The sequence below is a fragment of the Hippocampus zosterae genome, chromosome 7, assembly GCF_025434085.1.
Source record: "Hippocampus zosterae strain Florida chromosome 7, ASM2543408v3, whole genome shotgun sequence".
Lineage (NCBI taxonomy): Eukaryota > Metazoa > Chordata > Actinopteri > Syngnathiformes > Syngnathidae > Hippocampus > Hippocampus zosterae.
The window spans coordinates 6,931,517-6,945,840 of record NC_067457.1 but is presented as its reverse complement, the minus strand read 5'-3'; the positions used below and the strand labels follow the sequence as shown (position 1 = coordinate 6,945,840).

Below are 14,324 nucleotides of genomic sequence, written 5' to 3'. Positions count from 1 at the left end.
ATGGCTCATTCGAAATCACAGGTATTTCTGGTCCAACGTAAATTATCTTGCAAACCTGATAAAAGGACATCGAAGAGAAATCCCACAATCTCAGTCATTTCAGTTCGCATATTTTTTAACTCAGCAGACCCAAATGTTTGCGCAAGCAAATTGCCCACGCTCCTGCTTGACCTGACAGTTAACCATCAGCTGCCTCCACGGGCCCAAAAAGGCCCGATAGGACTCCTTTTTTTCAGATGGCACCCGTCATCGACAATACGTAACAAGTGGCAAGGTAAAAAAAAATAGTGAGTCAATGTGTCACGTCGAGTTTGACGAGAGCGCTCTGACGGCAGCTGTCAGTGTGACAATTACCATTGACCAATTCCTTGACATTAGCTACCAAAAAAAAGTGAATGAAAAAGCCCCAAATAGAATTAAAATAAAGAGGTGACACCATGAAATAATCATCCAAAAAAAAAAAAAAAATATATATATATATATATATATATATATATATATATATATATATATACACACGTCATTTATACACGTTATAAATGAGAATATATATATATATACTCATTTATAACGTGTATAAATGACCTGTATATATATATATATATATATATATATATATATATTTTGCACTGGAGTTATATGAAACATTAATACATTCTGTATATTCCTCCCCCTTTCTCATCTTGCGACTCAATCCCGTGGTTATATCTCGAGGGGAAAAACTAATAATGACAAAAAAAATATGCAGAAATGATTAAAAGTTGCTTCTCTTCAAAACTTACATTAGGATTAATGGGAAGGGTGGGTGGGGGGCAAGAGATTCAGAGAAATAGATCTCAGACTTGGTGGAAAGTCAGGAGAAGAATGAGGAGGGGCGGGGGGGGGGGGGATTGAAGGAAGTAACACAAAAGAAAGGTGCCCGAGTGTGCAGGACAAAAAAAAAAAAAGTAGAAGGAAGTTGATGTCGAAGAAAGCAGAGACTACCAGCCTCTGTCGGTGTCTGTAGTTAATATTCTAGCGGTTTGCCTTGGTCCATGCACCTCATTTCTGTCTGCAAATATTTATACTGGGTAGCCCTGTATCTATGTTTTCTTTTATGCTGACACACACACACACACACACACACACACACACACACACACACACACACACACACACACACACACACACACACACACACACACATACGGCATATAGACACACATGGCGTGGACTACATCATCTTATTACAACACTTGCACCAAAGACAGCAAAGTTAAAAAGGCCATGTATACACAGACGTTGGTATTTTAAAACAAATGATTCGTTTTCCTTGTTTTCGAATATTTGGAAAACTCGGACCACGGCGAAAACGTTCCACAGCTTGAATTTGAACCCTGTGAAATTTCTTTTAGTTGCCTTTTATCCATTGAATGACATCACATCGTCGAATGTTTTTCAGCACCCAATCGATTTCTTTTTGACCCAATTTCGTTCACTGCTAAGGATTTGGAGTCCAACTAATTATTTTCTCATTAAATTTGGAGTTTGCGGCCTTGACAACACAGAAGCATCTGCTGCATAATGAAACTGTACACAGCAGATTTCCTTTTTTGTGTGTGTGTGTGTGTGTGCACGTCACACAGACAAACACACACCGGGGTAGTATTTTTGAACATTTAATTACAAAAGGGGACAGCAGGGAGGATGGGCAATAGAGGAGAAAAAGGATTGTTTTTAATTAATGAAGTATACAGGCACAGGAAGGCAGTCGGGAAGTGAGTAGTCCAAAAGGACGTCAACATCTGGCTTCCGCCGAAAATAAAAGTCCATTTTGTTGTCTAAACGCACATAAAATACACACTGAAATAGGCTATAAGTGGTGTCAACACTCCTTTATGCATCCCCGCTGTGTAATTATTCTCTTTTTCTACCCCCTACAGAAAATGTGTTTATTAGTACTCTAACAACAGCGCAGACAGTAAATGCTTTATAGTGTTTCAGCCAATGAGACATCATCCCGCTTCACATTCTTTTATTTGCTCTTCAAAGTTATACTATGTATAATTCATCGAAATGGAACAGAACCCCCTACTTGGCACGATAGGCATGTAACATTTCGAAGGATAGCGTCGCCATGTGTTGTCCCCCGCCTCCAAATTCCAATATCGCAGTTTAGTCCCCCGGTTTAAGCTCGTCGAAACAAACCGAGCACTACGTCATCTCAAACGTCCGTCGGTTGTATCAAACTCTTCCGGGCAGACTAAATCGTGTCTGCCTGTGAAAAATAGTGTTGAAATGAGCAAAAAAATGGAGTCCGAGGGTGTCAAAGGGTAACACAGTTCGAAGCCAGGCAAGACGGGCTTTAAATGTAGCACAGATCATCGACGAGACAACTCAATGCGCTTCACACGAGCAAGGAAACAACACCGACAAGCATTTACGAACACTACATGACATTCTGAAGCATAGCGGAGAAAAACAAAAATAGCTTACACAAAAAATTAAAAAAAAGACTTAAAAGAAAATACATTGACAACTTTTAAACACATTGACAGAAAACTTCTATTAAAACAGCGCACACGCACACCTCTGCGTCAGTTGGGCCCAGACCAATAAGGTCTAATTTGGAGGAATGAATTTATCTTTCTCTGAGGGTCTTCCCTCCGAGGAGCACAATCACTTGCAGATATCACCAAAACTTCGAGACTACGTGTGTGTGTGTGTGTGTGTGTGTGTGTTTGCAACCGTGTGCCACAGTATATCGGACAAAGAGAAAGTGTTTATCCGTTTTAAAACACCCGGTCCAATTTCTGGCCCCTTTCACTGAGGCTGCCGAGGGGCCGCCATCTGTCAAGGTGCTATCCTTTCAATTTCCTATCCTCACCGGTCATCAACCTAAACTGCTCGAGTAAACCCAACCATGCCCTCGCCATTCCCAGTGCTGCTTTTACAGTTGCGGGGTTCCAACTCCCGCAGTAGCAGACGCAAAGGCGGTAATTAATGGATTTACACATTGAGCTCTTGTCAAACACATGTCAAGGGCACGCAGCTATCCCAACCCACCGTAAGCGATTAACTTCTCACAAAGACATTCACACACTAGCGAATGAAGATCCGAGTCCCTCTGATATATATTAAAAAAAAAAAACACACCCAGTGCCGTTAAAGTATACACCCAAACACACAAAGGCAATTATCTCAATCTATAGCCCACTCATTGGGGGTAGGGTGACTTAAGGAATGCTAATGAAAAATTATGCTGTCGAGGCAGCGGGTCGGCAAATGCTTTTTGTTTTATTAGGGTGGCTGATTTGATGATAGAAAGCAGTTTCGAATAAAGGCGGATTTTGGCTGTGACAGTCTAAACAAGGGTCAAGGGACGCAGGTCGTCGGACTCGGAATTTTTTTTTTTTTTAAATCTGAATTGAGTCGTTCACACTGCTGCACGAAACGTGACATCCAGAATATGTGAACAAAAGATTTTTGTCTACATGCCACTTGCAGGCATGGCAATGGCTAGTGATGAAAAAAGCGGAAAGGGGCGTGGCCTGGACGGGGCGACCAATCACAACAAGTAAGCCGTCATACACGGCCAATCGCGGGACTGTTTACAATCGGAAGATGGAAAGACCGATCGGGAGAGATTGTGAAAACTCGACGATAAGGTACCTGATCCCCCTCGCCCCCTAAAATTTTCTCAACGGATTTAGACGATTCACAAAAATGATCAATTTAAGAAATAAGACGGCGGATTTCCGCGTATCTGCGGAAAATTGCCATCCCTGCACTTGGAAGAAACTCTCTTTCGTTGACCGCTGCGAGACAGTGATCTGAGATCTCTTGAAAAGATGATTCACATTGATTGAGACCGTTAGCCGACTGTACAAAGAGCCAAATTGAAATTACCCGACGCCGGAGTGACGGCAATTCGTAGGATGTCAGGAGTCAACCGTCATTATCGGTAATACCGACTCTAATTGCGTAAACCTCATCGAAGGATACATTGCTATTCAATTATAGTATATCCAATTATGACCCCCCCAAAAAAGAGCAAACAAGTGCCGATTTAATTTGCCAGACATCATTTCTTTCGTGCCATTCATTTGGGAATTAGCAAACTGAAAAATGGGAAAGGTGGATTTTGTGGCGAGCTCAATAATTTGAAAAAAAAATAATGATGGCTCGAAAAGGGGTTTGAAGTCAATATTACCATCGTCTATTTTTCCCCCTCACCCTCCCCCCGCCAATGACTGGAAAAGAGAAATGCGGTCGTGGTGTGGCGTACATGACTGACGTGGACTGCGCACGTGACATTCTTTTAATCGCCGCCACACAAGGTGGCTGACGGAACTCAGTCCAATTCAGCCGGGATTTATTTTGTGGAATGAATTACCCTGGGTAATTAAAAACCTTAATCCCCCTCCCCTCATTCCCCCCTCTAGACACAACAATTTTGTTCAAACCTCGAGAAGCAATCCAAAATTAATTTACCGCACCACTGAGTAGTATTAATGCTTTGGCCTACTCCGCCTCAGCCACACATCCACGTCTTCATCTTATACATTGGTGATGTGATATCAGACGATAGGCTTGATGTTCAAACATGAGATATTTCCTTGTGTCATCATCAGAAAAACGAGAACAAGACACGGTGGGTCTTAGCTTTGCGAGAGCGACGACAATTATTGGGCGGCGGGCGCGGTTTAGATGACTCCGACGCAACAAGCTTCCCTGTGATTATCATCAACACTGTTTCGTGCGACGCTTTCGCAGATCTGAATGAGGTCAAAAATCTCTTTAAAAAATGTATAAAAATAAAAAAGACCAAGAAATTAAACACACCTTTGGCAGCAATTACAGCCTAAAGTTTCTTGAGGGGGAATAAAATAATATATATATATATATATAGGCGGCCCGGTAGTCCAGTGGTTAGCACGTCGGCTTCACAGTGCAGAGGTACCGGGTTCGATTCCAGCTCCGGCCTCCCTGTGTGGAGTTTGCATGTTCTCCCCGGGCCTGCGTGGGTTTTCTCCGGGTGCTCCGGTTTCCTCCCACATTCCAAAAACATGCGTGGCAGGCTGATTGAACACTCTAAATTGTCCCTAGGTGTGAGTGTGAATGCGAATGGTTGTTCGTCTCTGTGTGCCCTGCGATTGGCTGGCAACTGATCCAGGGTGTCCCCCGCCTACTGCCCGAAGACGGCTGGGATAGGCTCCAGCACCCCCCGCGACCCTAGTGAGGATTAAGCGGTCCAGAAAATGGATGGATGGATATATATATATATAAAATAATTCATTTTATTAATTTACTGTTTTCGCTGTCCTTCTATGACTGACTATTCATTACTCTTCGTGTAGCACTTTGCATGAGGCGATAGTTGTTGTAAAGTGCGAGCTCAATAGATTGGAGTCATTTGCCTGGTCGGCCATTTTTCTTAGCAGTGCCGCTTTTTTTTTTTAGAACTCTATTGAGATCTTAAATCAAAATCAAGTCTGGGCTGTGCCCGGGCCACTGAGGACCATTTGCGAAGTTGTCCCCAGGCCACGACTTTGAAAATTTGGCTGAGTGCTTAATGTTGCAAAATTCAAGTGAGGTCAAGATTTCCTGACTAGTCTTCTAGTTCCTTCCTTTGAAAAAACATCTCCGCAACATGATTCTACCACCACTATGCTTCATTGTAGCGATGAAATTGACCAGGTCAAAAGCGCTGCCTGGTTTCCTCCGAGCATAATGTCTGGCATGCAACTCGTGTGAATTGATAACACTTTGACTTCCGTACTTCGGACTTCAGAGGCACATTTTTGAATCGACTTTTGAAGCACTCAACTGTTGACGTTCCACTCCGGGTGTGCAAGGATTGCGCACGCCCATTTTCTAACCATAACAGAGTTTAGTAGCAGTCAATTTACAAGACAAGGGAGGTCACAGTGTGGGCTAAACCAATTTAGCTCAATATATGGGATGTCCCGGTGCAGGATATTTACAGTTCGAGGAATTGAGCTGGCTTGCTGTGATAAAAAAATTTATATCAGGCAGGCAGGACAACTTGGCAAGGAAAAATTGTTCATCAAGAAAGCTGCGTGGTTCTAAATTTGTTGTCGATGCTTTTTGACCCCCTTGGGTGAATCGTGTTTAGCAAACATAATTCTTAACAGCAGCCATGTGGCCCTCCGAACAGTTTTTTTTCCTTCCGATTAATACAACTTAACCCCAAGAAAGGAGAGAAAATGAGGTAAACTCCATTTATCCTTGATGTATTTCTATATAAGGCAACAATAAAATGTATTAAGGGGATCGATATTTGGATGTGCGCAAGCAGTGCGGTTTGGAAGTGGAATGGGCATCGGTTACCAAAATTTCTTCTCTATTAGCTCCCAGTTGCCTTAATAATAATGTGGGCGAAATCATTTTGCCAAAATAGCCTATGGATGAATTCTAAACATATTTTGACACCACTTTCTTGCCTTGCCAAAATCAAGCTAGTCCGATATCACTTGCTTTTTCATTTTCTTCATTAAGTTTCTCATATTGGGGTTGTTTACAATTTATTACATTCACTCAATTATTCTTTATATATTCTTTCTACTTTTTATTTTTGGGTTACTTTCAGGATCCAAGGTCTTATTCATTCATTCATTCATCTTCCTAACCGCTTGATCCTCACTAGGGTCGCGGGGGGTGCTGGAGCCTATCCCAGCTGTCTCCGGGCAGTAGGCGGGGGGACACCCTGAATCGGTTGCCAACCAATCGCAGGGCACACAGAGACGAACAACCATCCACGCTCACACTCACACCTCGGGACAATTTAGAGTGTTCAATCAGCCTGCCATGCATATTTTTGGAATGTGGGAGGAAACCGGAGCACCCGGAGAAAACCCACGCACGCCGGGGAGAACATGCAAACTCCACACAGGGAGGCCGGAGCTGGAATCGAACCCAGTACCTCTGCACTGTGAAGCCGACGTGCTAACCACTGGACTACCGGGCCGCTCCAAGGTCTTATGTTCAACCTATTCAAAGGTCAGGGTTGCTATGCGCGTGCTGAGTATCTACGCACCTTGACAGCTGTTTCCCAGAGTCTGAAAAATCCCGCTCATCAAGGTTGGCCTCTCTTTTGGCGTTGTAGCCTTTCCAAAAAAAAAAAAAAAAAAAAAAAAAAAAGCCAACAGGATCCACATTTAAATTTTAATGACTATATTCCAAAATGCTCTCACTGACACAAAAGTTTGGTCTCACTTACTTTTTTTCGATGACTTGAGCCTTCCTGCCAGTTTCTTCCAACGGATCTGCTCGATGCATTTAGGTGTGTGGACATGTATGTCGTGTGTAAATGTTTTGATTGTTACTTATTAATAATCACGAAACAAAATATTGTCATAAATAAAACACAACTATCCTGCTGGCGCGGTTGACCATCAGACACGCGCTGGCTTGAACACAAAATATCAGCTCATTATAAAATCAGGTTAAAACAAAATGACAATAAACTCAAGAAAATAGCTCACAACACATTAACAAAAAGGATCAAATCTATTGATTAAAGAAATGTTTATTAATAATATTTATGGTTGGAACAACTGTAATCATCATTGTGATAATGCACCAATATCATAATTAAGAGCATTATTAGTTTGGAGCACATTGGTATTCTACAAAAATAAATTCAGAAAAAGAAATCAAAACGATATTCATAAGTATTGGGACACACGTACAAAAAAAAGTACTTTCTTTACTCATTTTTATCAGATTTATTTATTTTTGAAGCCCAAGCTCTTTTCCTATTAACCTTGGTGAATTACCATACTCAGTATTATTTTATGAAAATCAACTATTCTCCAAGCACATCAAATCGAGACCGTCAACCTGCTTCAAAGATTAGCGCGGATGTCCAAAGACTTGCTGAAGGATGCATGACGACGTGCGGTTTTTAAAGAAAAAAATAATAATCATACTTCGAATCAAACTATTCAATATTCAAGTTGAGTGAAGATTGCTGTTGTGACCCAATGCGCAGGGGCAGAATATGTCCCAACACTTATGGAGAAACTATACAAACATGCAGGACTGTAGTGAAGATCATGTGTGACTATTATTATTGGTGATGGAGCTCTCATTTAGAGGGAAAAAAAAATTACACAGCAAAGCTTGAAGGCTGACTTTTGAGCCATATCCATATCTAATTCGCATAAACTAATAGCACCAAACCGCTCTCTCGCGCTCCACTAAGAGGGCCTTTTCTTGCTACGGACTGTGCAAGGGAGGGATTCATCAGGAGACGTTTCGACAATTACATTACGGAATTCAAGAGCCGAGTAAAATCTTCATTACAGTCCGATGTGGGGTGGGGGATAGAGATAAAAGAGAATGCAAATTGAGTGATGTCACAGAAGAGTTTGGAGTTTGATACGCTTGATCCAAAAGCCGAAAAAGAAGATCTACATGTAAGAATACAAAAGCACATTGAAAGCCTCAAATACATTTAACAAAAAGACCCTAAAAGAGTTACAACAGCATTGGGAGGAAATCTTTTTTTTTTCTTTCTACCATTCATAACTTTGTGCTTTGGGGGCTGCATAGGAGAGGACGGCTGTTGGGGTTTGAGGACTGTTGGAGGTGTAAAGGCCACAGTATACAAAAAATAAAAATAAAATTAATAAATAAAATAAATAAAAGCCTCATGTAAAAGCACCTTCAAATATGAGCACACACTTTATTCTTAATTCGTTATGTGATGCTGGTGGACTTCATGTACGTTCTGATTTCTAAACCCATTTTCCTCCAAATAAATACATAAACATAAATAAATAAATCAGCTTTTTGTTAGTTACAAGTTTTAACTTGTTTTCAGTTTTATGGACCATGTGGTGTTGGACTTTGGAAGCGACACCGTTTTTTTTCCCCCACAGAAGAGTCCCATATAAATAAATACATTAAATTGGAAGGATGGCGGCCCGGCAGTCCAGTGGTTAGCACGTTGGCTTCACAGTGCAGAGGTACCGGGTTCGATTCCAGCTCCGGCCTCCCTGTGTGAAGTTTGCATGTTCTCCCCGGGCCTGCGTGGGTTTTCTCCGGGTGCTCCGGTTTCCTCCCACATTCCAAAAACATGCGTGGCAGGCTGATTGGACGCTCTAAATTGTCCCTAGGTGTGAGTGTGAGTGCGAATGGTTGTTCGTTTCTGTGTGCCCTGCGATTGGCTGGCAACCGATTCAGGGTGTCCCCCGCCTACTGCCCGAAGACAGCTGGGATAGGCTCCGGCACCCCCCGCGACCCTAGTGAGGATCAAGCGGCTCGGAAGATGAATGAATGAATTGGAAGGATGTATAGCACAATTTTTAGCAAGCCTATTATTATTTTTTTTTTTTGGGGGGGGGGGGGAGAAAAAGTCCAAAGTAGTATACTGTGGTCTTCGATGTGGAGGTCAGTGGGTTACCAGGGGAGGTAGGTGTGGTTTTGGCATATGGATTTTTTTTTTTTTCGGGTGGAGCTGGGGTAACAAAGCGGCGCTAATTAAGGGTCTGGTTGGCCGGAAACTTGACAGGAGCAGCTGCTTACGGTTTTGCATCTGAGGTACTCAACAAAATAACAATATGGGGAACTTCTTGCAGACATTAGAGAGGAAGCTCAAGGATTTGTCATGGATGGGGATCTTCAAGGGAAAGGACACACGGAACATTCTAGCTTGGAGGGTTCCTCTCAGAATGACCAGATTTTGCCATGAATGCCTCTTCTGTGTATTTTATTTTTTTATTTTTAATCCCCTGACTTCTCTAACAATAGAGTTAGCAATTGGGGGGGGTCATATGTAAACAGGATTAAAATCTTCAACCAATAACAGAAACCCCCGCCAGAAAACGTTAGCTCCAAGAAGAACAAGACAAAGATCCGAGTAAACCTCGATCTTTGCTTAGACTGACATCGTTAGTTGCTTTCGTAGTTGCTTTCGTAGTTTGTTCTTGTTTTCGTCTTCTGTTAAGTCTATCGTAGGGTTCTTTTTTTTTTTTTTTGCCTCAGTTTTCCAGATCCAACTGCCGGTGGGTGATCCCGTTTAAAGTGTGGTGGATCGCGGCGGGATGAGGGTGGGTAAGCCTTTTGTGAAAGATAATCCACTTTGCCGCCCCCCCGCACTCACACACCCACATTTTGTGTCAGTCAGTGAAAAAGGCTTCCAACCAGAGAGCGCACCGTCGTGCACTGCATGACCCGACTGTCCTTAACGTGTCATGTGCACTTTTGACGATACAAATGCCGTCGCACGGAAGGCATCTATCTCGCGATATTTTTTCCAAACAGCGCTCTATTTGAGCGGAACACAAGACGACTCGTTCATTGTACAGCGAAAGAGAAAGAAAAGGAGGAGGAGGAGACTTTAGCTTTCAGTGTCATTTTGTGGCAAGAATTCCCTCCTCTGTCAGAGATTCCTGAAAGCTCACTGTGAAGGGGGGAAAAAAAGCACCCTGAGGCTGCTACATTCATCAATGCACAGTGCTCTTTTTCAGAGGGTGGACAAAATCACGCCAAGACGAGTGAATCAAAAGTGGGACAAAAGTTGACCACCGTGAAGGCACAGGGCAACAAGCCAATTAAGAATCATCGCTGCGAATAGATATTGTCGCCGTCTAACTTAAAAATAGAAACATTTGTAGAGAAATAAGCTACAACAATGGCTGCCAATACACCTCTGCCAGGTTATTGTTTTCATAGCATTTTTTTTTTTGGTGTGGGAGTTTTTGTTGTTGTTGTTTATCGTAATCATCAAGAGACAAAAAGATATTTCCAGCCTTGGTTTCTCCCTGAATAATTCAGGCATGCGGTGGTTAGTGTCATGTAAAAGTGTATCACACGGTGCTGATTTAAATCTTTACTGTCAGGTCCGCACCTGACTGAGAATGGTCGAGCAAAATATTTTTTGTTTCTTTGTAGATTTGAAAAATAAAATTCACACAAATGTGACAATCTTGTCAAAAATGATCGCACAGCTTTTTACATTTTTAAAGACTCAACCGGGTGAGGCATACGTCTCGGGAAACCGCACTTTAGGTGAGTTGGAGCGGTGAGCAGCAAAAACAGCGGTGACTTCCATTTTGAGACCCAGTTTTAATAGCTGCCCTTTTCTATCTGCACGAACGGATTTGCAAGCGGCCAAAACAACCAAGAGAGTACCCATTATTGTATTGCCGCAAGCAGCTCGAACGTTAAGGCCACAGGGAAATAAAAAAAGTCTGCTACAAACTTACAATGTTTACCGTTGCTCACTCTTGCCACTTCCTTACAAATGACCAAACATTAGCTTGAAGTATGCTAGCTCCAGAGGTTCAAAAATTGATTTATAAAGATGTTCTAAATGAAGGGGGAGCACAAAACAACACTATTTGAAAATAAAAACATGATGCTTTAATTTTGATTTGTTTAAATCCTCATAAACCATCGCTATGGATAGCTCCTTGAGTTTTCGAACTTATACAGACGCTCACTAAAAACATTAAAGAAGTCTGAAAGCTCAATATTTTGTCCACCCCCTTTTCCTCAGAAAACTTTTAACTTTCTACGACTGCTACAATTGTTTACCTTTGCTTCTTCTTACCACTTCCTTACAGATGGCCAAACGTTAGCTTGACGTATGCTAGCTCCAGCGGTTCAAAAACTAGAGGATATTGTTATCAAGATTTTCCAAACGAATGCTTGGAGGGAAAAAAAACCCCAAAACACTATTTGAACATACAATTATGATGCTCTCATTTTGATTTGTTTAAATCCTAATAAACCACCGCAGTGGATAATTCCTAGAGTTTTAAAACTGATACCGACACTCAATCAAAAACACCAAAGAAATCTGAACGCTCGATATTTTGTCCACCCCCTTTTCCTCACAAAAAAACCTAACTTTTAACTTTCTACGACTGCACACACCAAACCGTAGCACCTTAACAGTACTAAGATTCAGGGAAGCTGTAGAAAAAAAAAAAGCTATTTCAAAAAAGACCTTTTCATCTTTGCCTCTCTATTATTCACACGGGACGGTCTGCTCCCAATTTCCTTGTTCTCATCAAATTTGAAAAGCCAGGCAAAGAAAAATTCTAACTGATCCTGCAATGATTAAACATTTCTGTCTCTCCCACCGGCTGCAGGGTGCCGGTGGTCCTTCAGGATGCTCCCCTCCTCCAATTTTCATTCTAGCTTATCCTCTTTTTTTCACATGAACCATGATAATACAGTCACTCCGGGTCAGTAGAAGTCCAGCATCTTATCAGAAACATTTTGCTATATCATTTACACATGTATATAATTTACAGAGCACTGTATTTTTTTAAATATAGATACAGTAGATAGAAAACAACACCACCTACCTAAAAAGTTCAGAGAGTTTTGGACTTACATTCAGTAGCTGAACTGAAAAGAAAAACAAAACCAAATGAATGTCAACAGAATAAAACGTCACACCGAGTAGAAAACTCATCATACGTTTGACAGTGCATTAAATCCTGCGTGGGAGTCGAAAATCAAAGGCAAACTTATTCTCAATAGCTGCAGATCACAAATAGATATATATCTATACTCATATATAAATGTTTTTTTCTTGTCTTCTTACCGGTAATAGAATAAATACAACATTAGTAAATGGCTACAGTTGACTTTTCGACCATGCCCGACAGCATGTTATTAGTACAATGTTTTAAATATAGAAGGATGTCACTAAAGAGAGAGATCCATTTAAATAGAAAGGATGAAAGAGACTCTTCATAAAAGTTTTTTTTTTGTTTGTTCCTCAACTCCCTTTTTCGTCTTTATACAGTGATTTCAACCCGGAGGCATTTGGACAACGATTGTTGACAATTTCCGAGATTTTGACTTTAAGCACCAACACATCGGATTTAAAAGAAAGCGGTTGAGACATGATTGATGCGAAGTCACAAATTAAAAAAAAAATCTAGCATTTGCAAAGAAGGATAATTTTATGGATTTGACGCGATCATGGTTGGGTAATTTGTAATCCAAACCCTGGATTACAAACGATGGTTATCTTGACAATTATGTCATGTCTCCAAATATTATTGAGCCCATAAAAAAACATTGATGTAATTCAATCAACTTATGCAACCGCCAAAACATAATGACATTAAATCCATTGTGACTGGCTTTTCAAAATAAAATCACAAAACCTCAGTCATTGTCCAAATACGGTCTCGGGCTGGGCTTTTTTTTTTTCTTTTCTCTTGTTTTATTTTAAATCCTCCAATCTTCCGTCCCCTCTGTCCGATGCTTCAGAGCAGCTCCCGTGTCTCGTCTAATTTGTGCGCTGTCTGGCCCCACCCAACCGTAAAACCCGACACAACGTATGAAAGCAGTTCACTACACAGCACAGCCACCTCGACCACGAAACTACAGCGACACATTTGGTTGTAATGATGGCGGGCCCTCCAACAAAGGTATCCTGTATCGAACCTTGACCTATTCATCGAACGTCCCCATTCATTCTTTCTTATTTCCAACTATACAGACTAGTGCAGTGGCACACATCCTTTCTTTTTTTTTGTTTTTGTGAGACATGCCAGAAAAGTAACAGCTACCGCAGTACAGTAAGAAGATGACACTGGCTCTTTATCTTTTGTCCTTCAAGATTTGGAACGTCTCCTCGACCGGCTGCGATCCATCTGAGACACACTCGCACACAAAAACCCTTCGAGTCCCTTCGTTCAACCGGGCAGAAGCCCAATGAAGAAAGGGGTGGGGGGGGATTTTCATGGGTGTGAGTGTGTTGCGCGACGGGATACAATCAGAAGACATCAGGGGGTCGACTATCACCTCACTGCTCCTCTTCTAAATTGTAAGGACACGTATATTTTTTTTTAAACATACCTACAGTATTACACCCATATGCATGTGTATGTATATGTATACACACACACACATACACACTATAGATATACACACGTACATATTCATAATACATACATTAGTCTTTGTTCCTTTTGGAAATGATAAACAGAATTTTTTTAACAAAAATAAATTGTTTTATGGTGGCCCGTCGACTTGGTCTCTTCCACTCAGCAAGACTTGTTTTGTTTTTTGACAGGGGTCAGAGCCAGCAGCCCCTCCTGCACCATAATGGACTACGGAGGTTCAATGGTTCGGGCCGTGGCCTCGGAGTAGGCTTAAAATCATCTTCCGTTCATCCTTCAAGTTGGGTCCCCCCCGCACCCCCACTTTCCCCCCTTCTCCATACGATGGCTCCGGAACACGTTTTTTGTTTCTGTTGGTCTTTTCGTGAAGTCTCTCTGCTTTCCACATTTTTCTTCTCAGTTTTGGATGTCCATCTGTACCCGTCACTTTAGAGTCTTATTTAC

The 14,324-nt window shown here is 41.6% G+C and overlaps 1 protein-coding gene and 2 long non-coding RNA genes across 6 annotated transcripts in view; 2 read left to right on the top strand and 1 right to left on the bottom strand.

The window, feature by feature from the left end:
• The first annotated feature begins 4,897 nt into the window (after positions 1-4,897).
• On the top strand, positions 4,898-9,652 carry LOC127603893 (uncharacterized). The gene is made up of 2 exons (XR_007963155.1): positions 4,898-4,938; positions 8,976-9,652. It is a non-coding gene; the product is annotated as an uncharacterized LOC127603893 (long non-coding RNA).
• LOC127603892 (uncharacterized) lies at positions 5,589-7,148 on the top strand. Its single transcript, XR_007963154.1, has 2 exons — positions 5,589-6,600; positions 6,979-7,148. It is a non-coding gene; the product is annotated as an uncharacterized LOC127603892 (long non-coding RNA).
• Positions 9,653-10,706: 1,054 nt separating the features above from the next.
• The window catches only part of rbfox3a (RNA binding fox-1 homolog 3a), a 222,609-nt gene continuing 218,991 nt past the window's right edge, over positions 10,707-14,324 (bottom strand). For 3 of the 4 annotated variants that reach the window (XR_007963143.1, XR_007963146.1, XM_052070493.1), the window contains one exon: positions 10,707-14,323. Coding sequence is in view for 1 of the 4 variants with exons in the window: in XM_052070493.1 (XP_051926453.1) it covers positions 14,321-14,323 (3 nt within the window). In the remaining 3 variants the exon portion in view is untranslated. The remainder of the gene's footprint in view (position 14,324) is intronic. The other variant, XR_007963145.1, reaches the window with a different exon arrangement.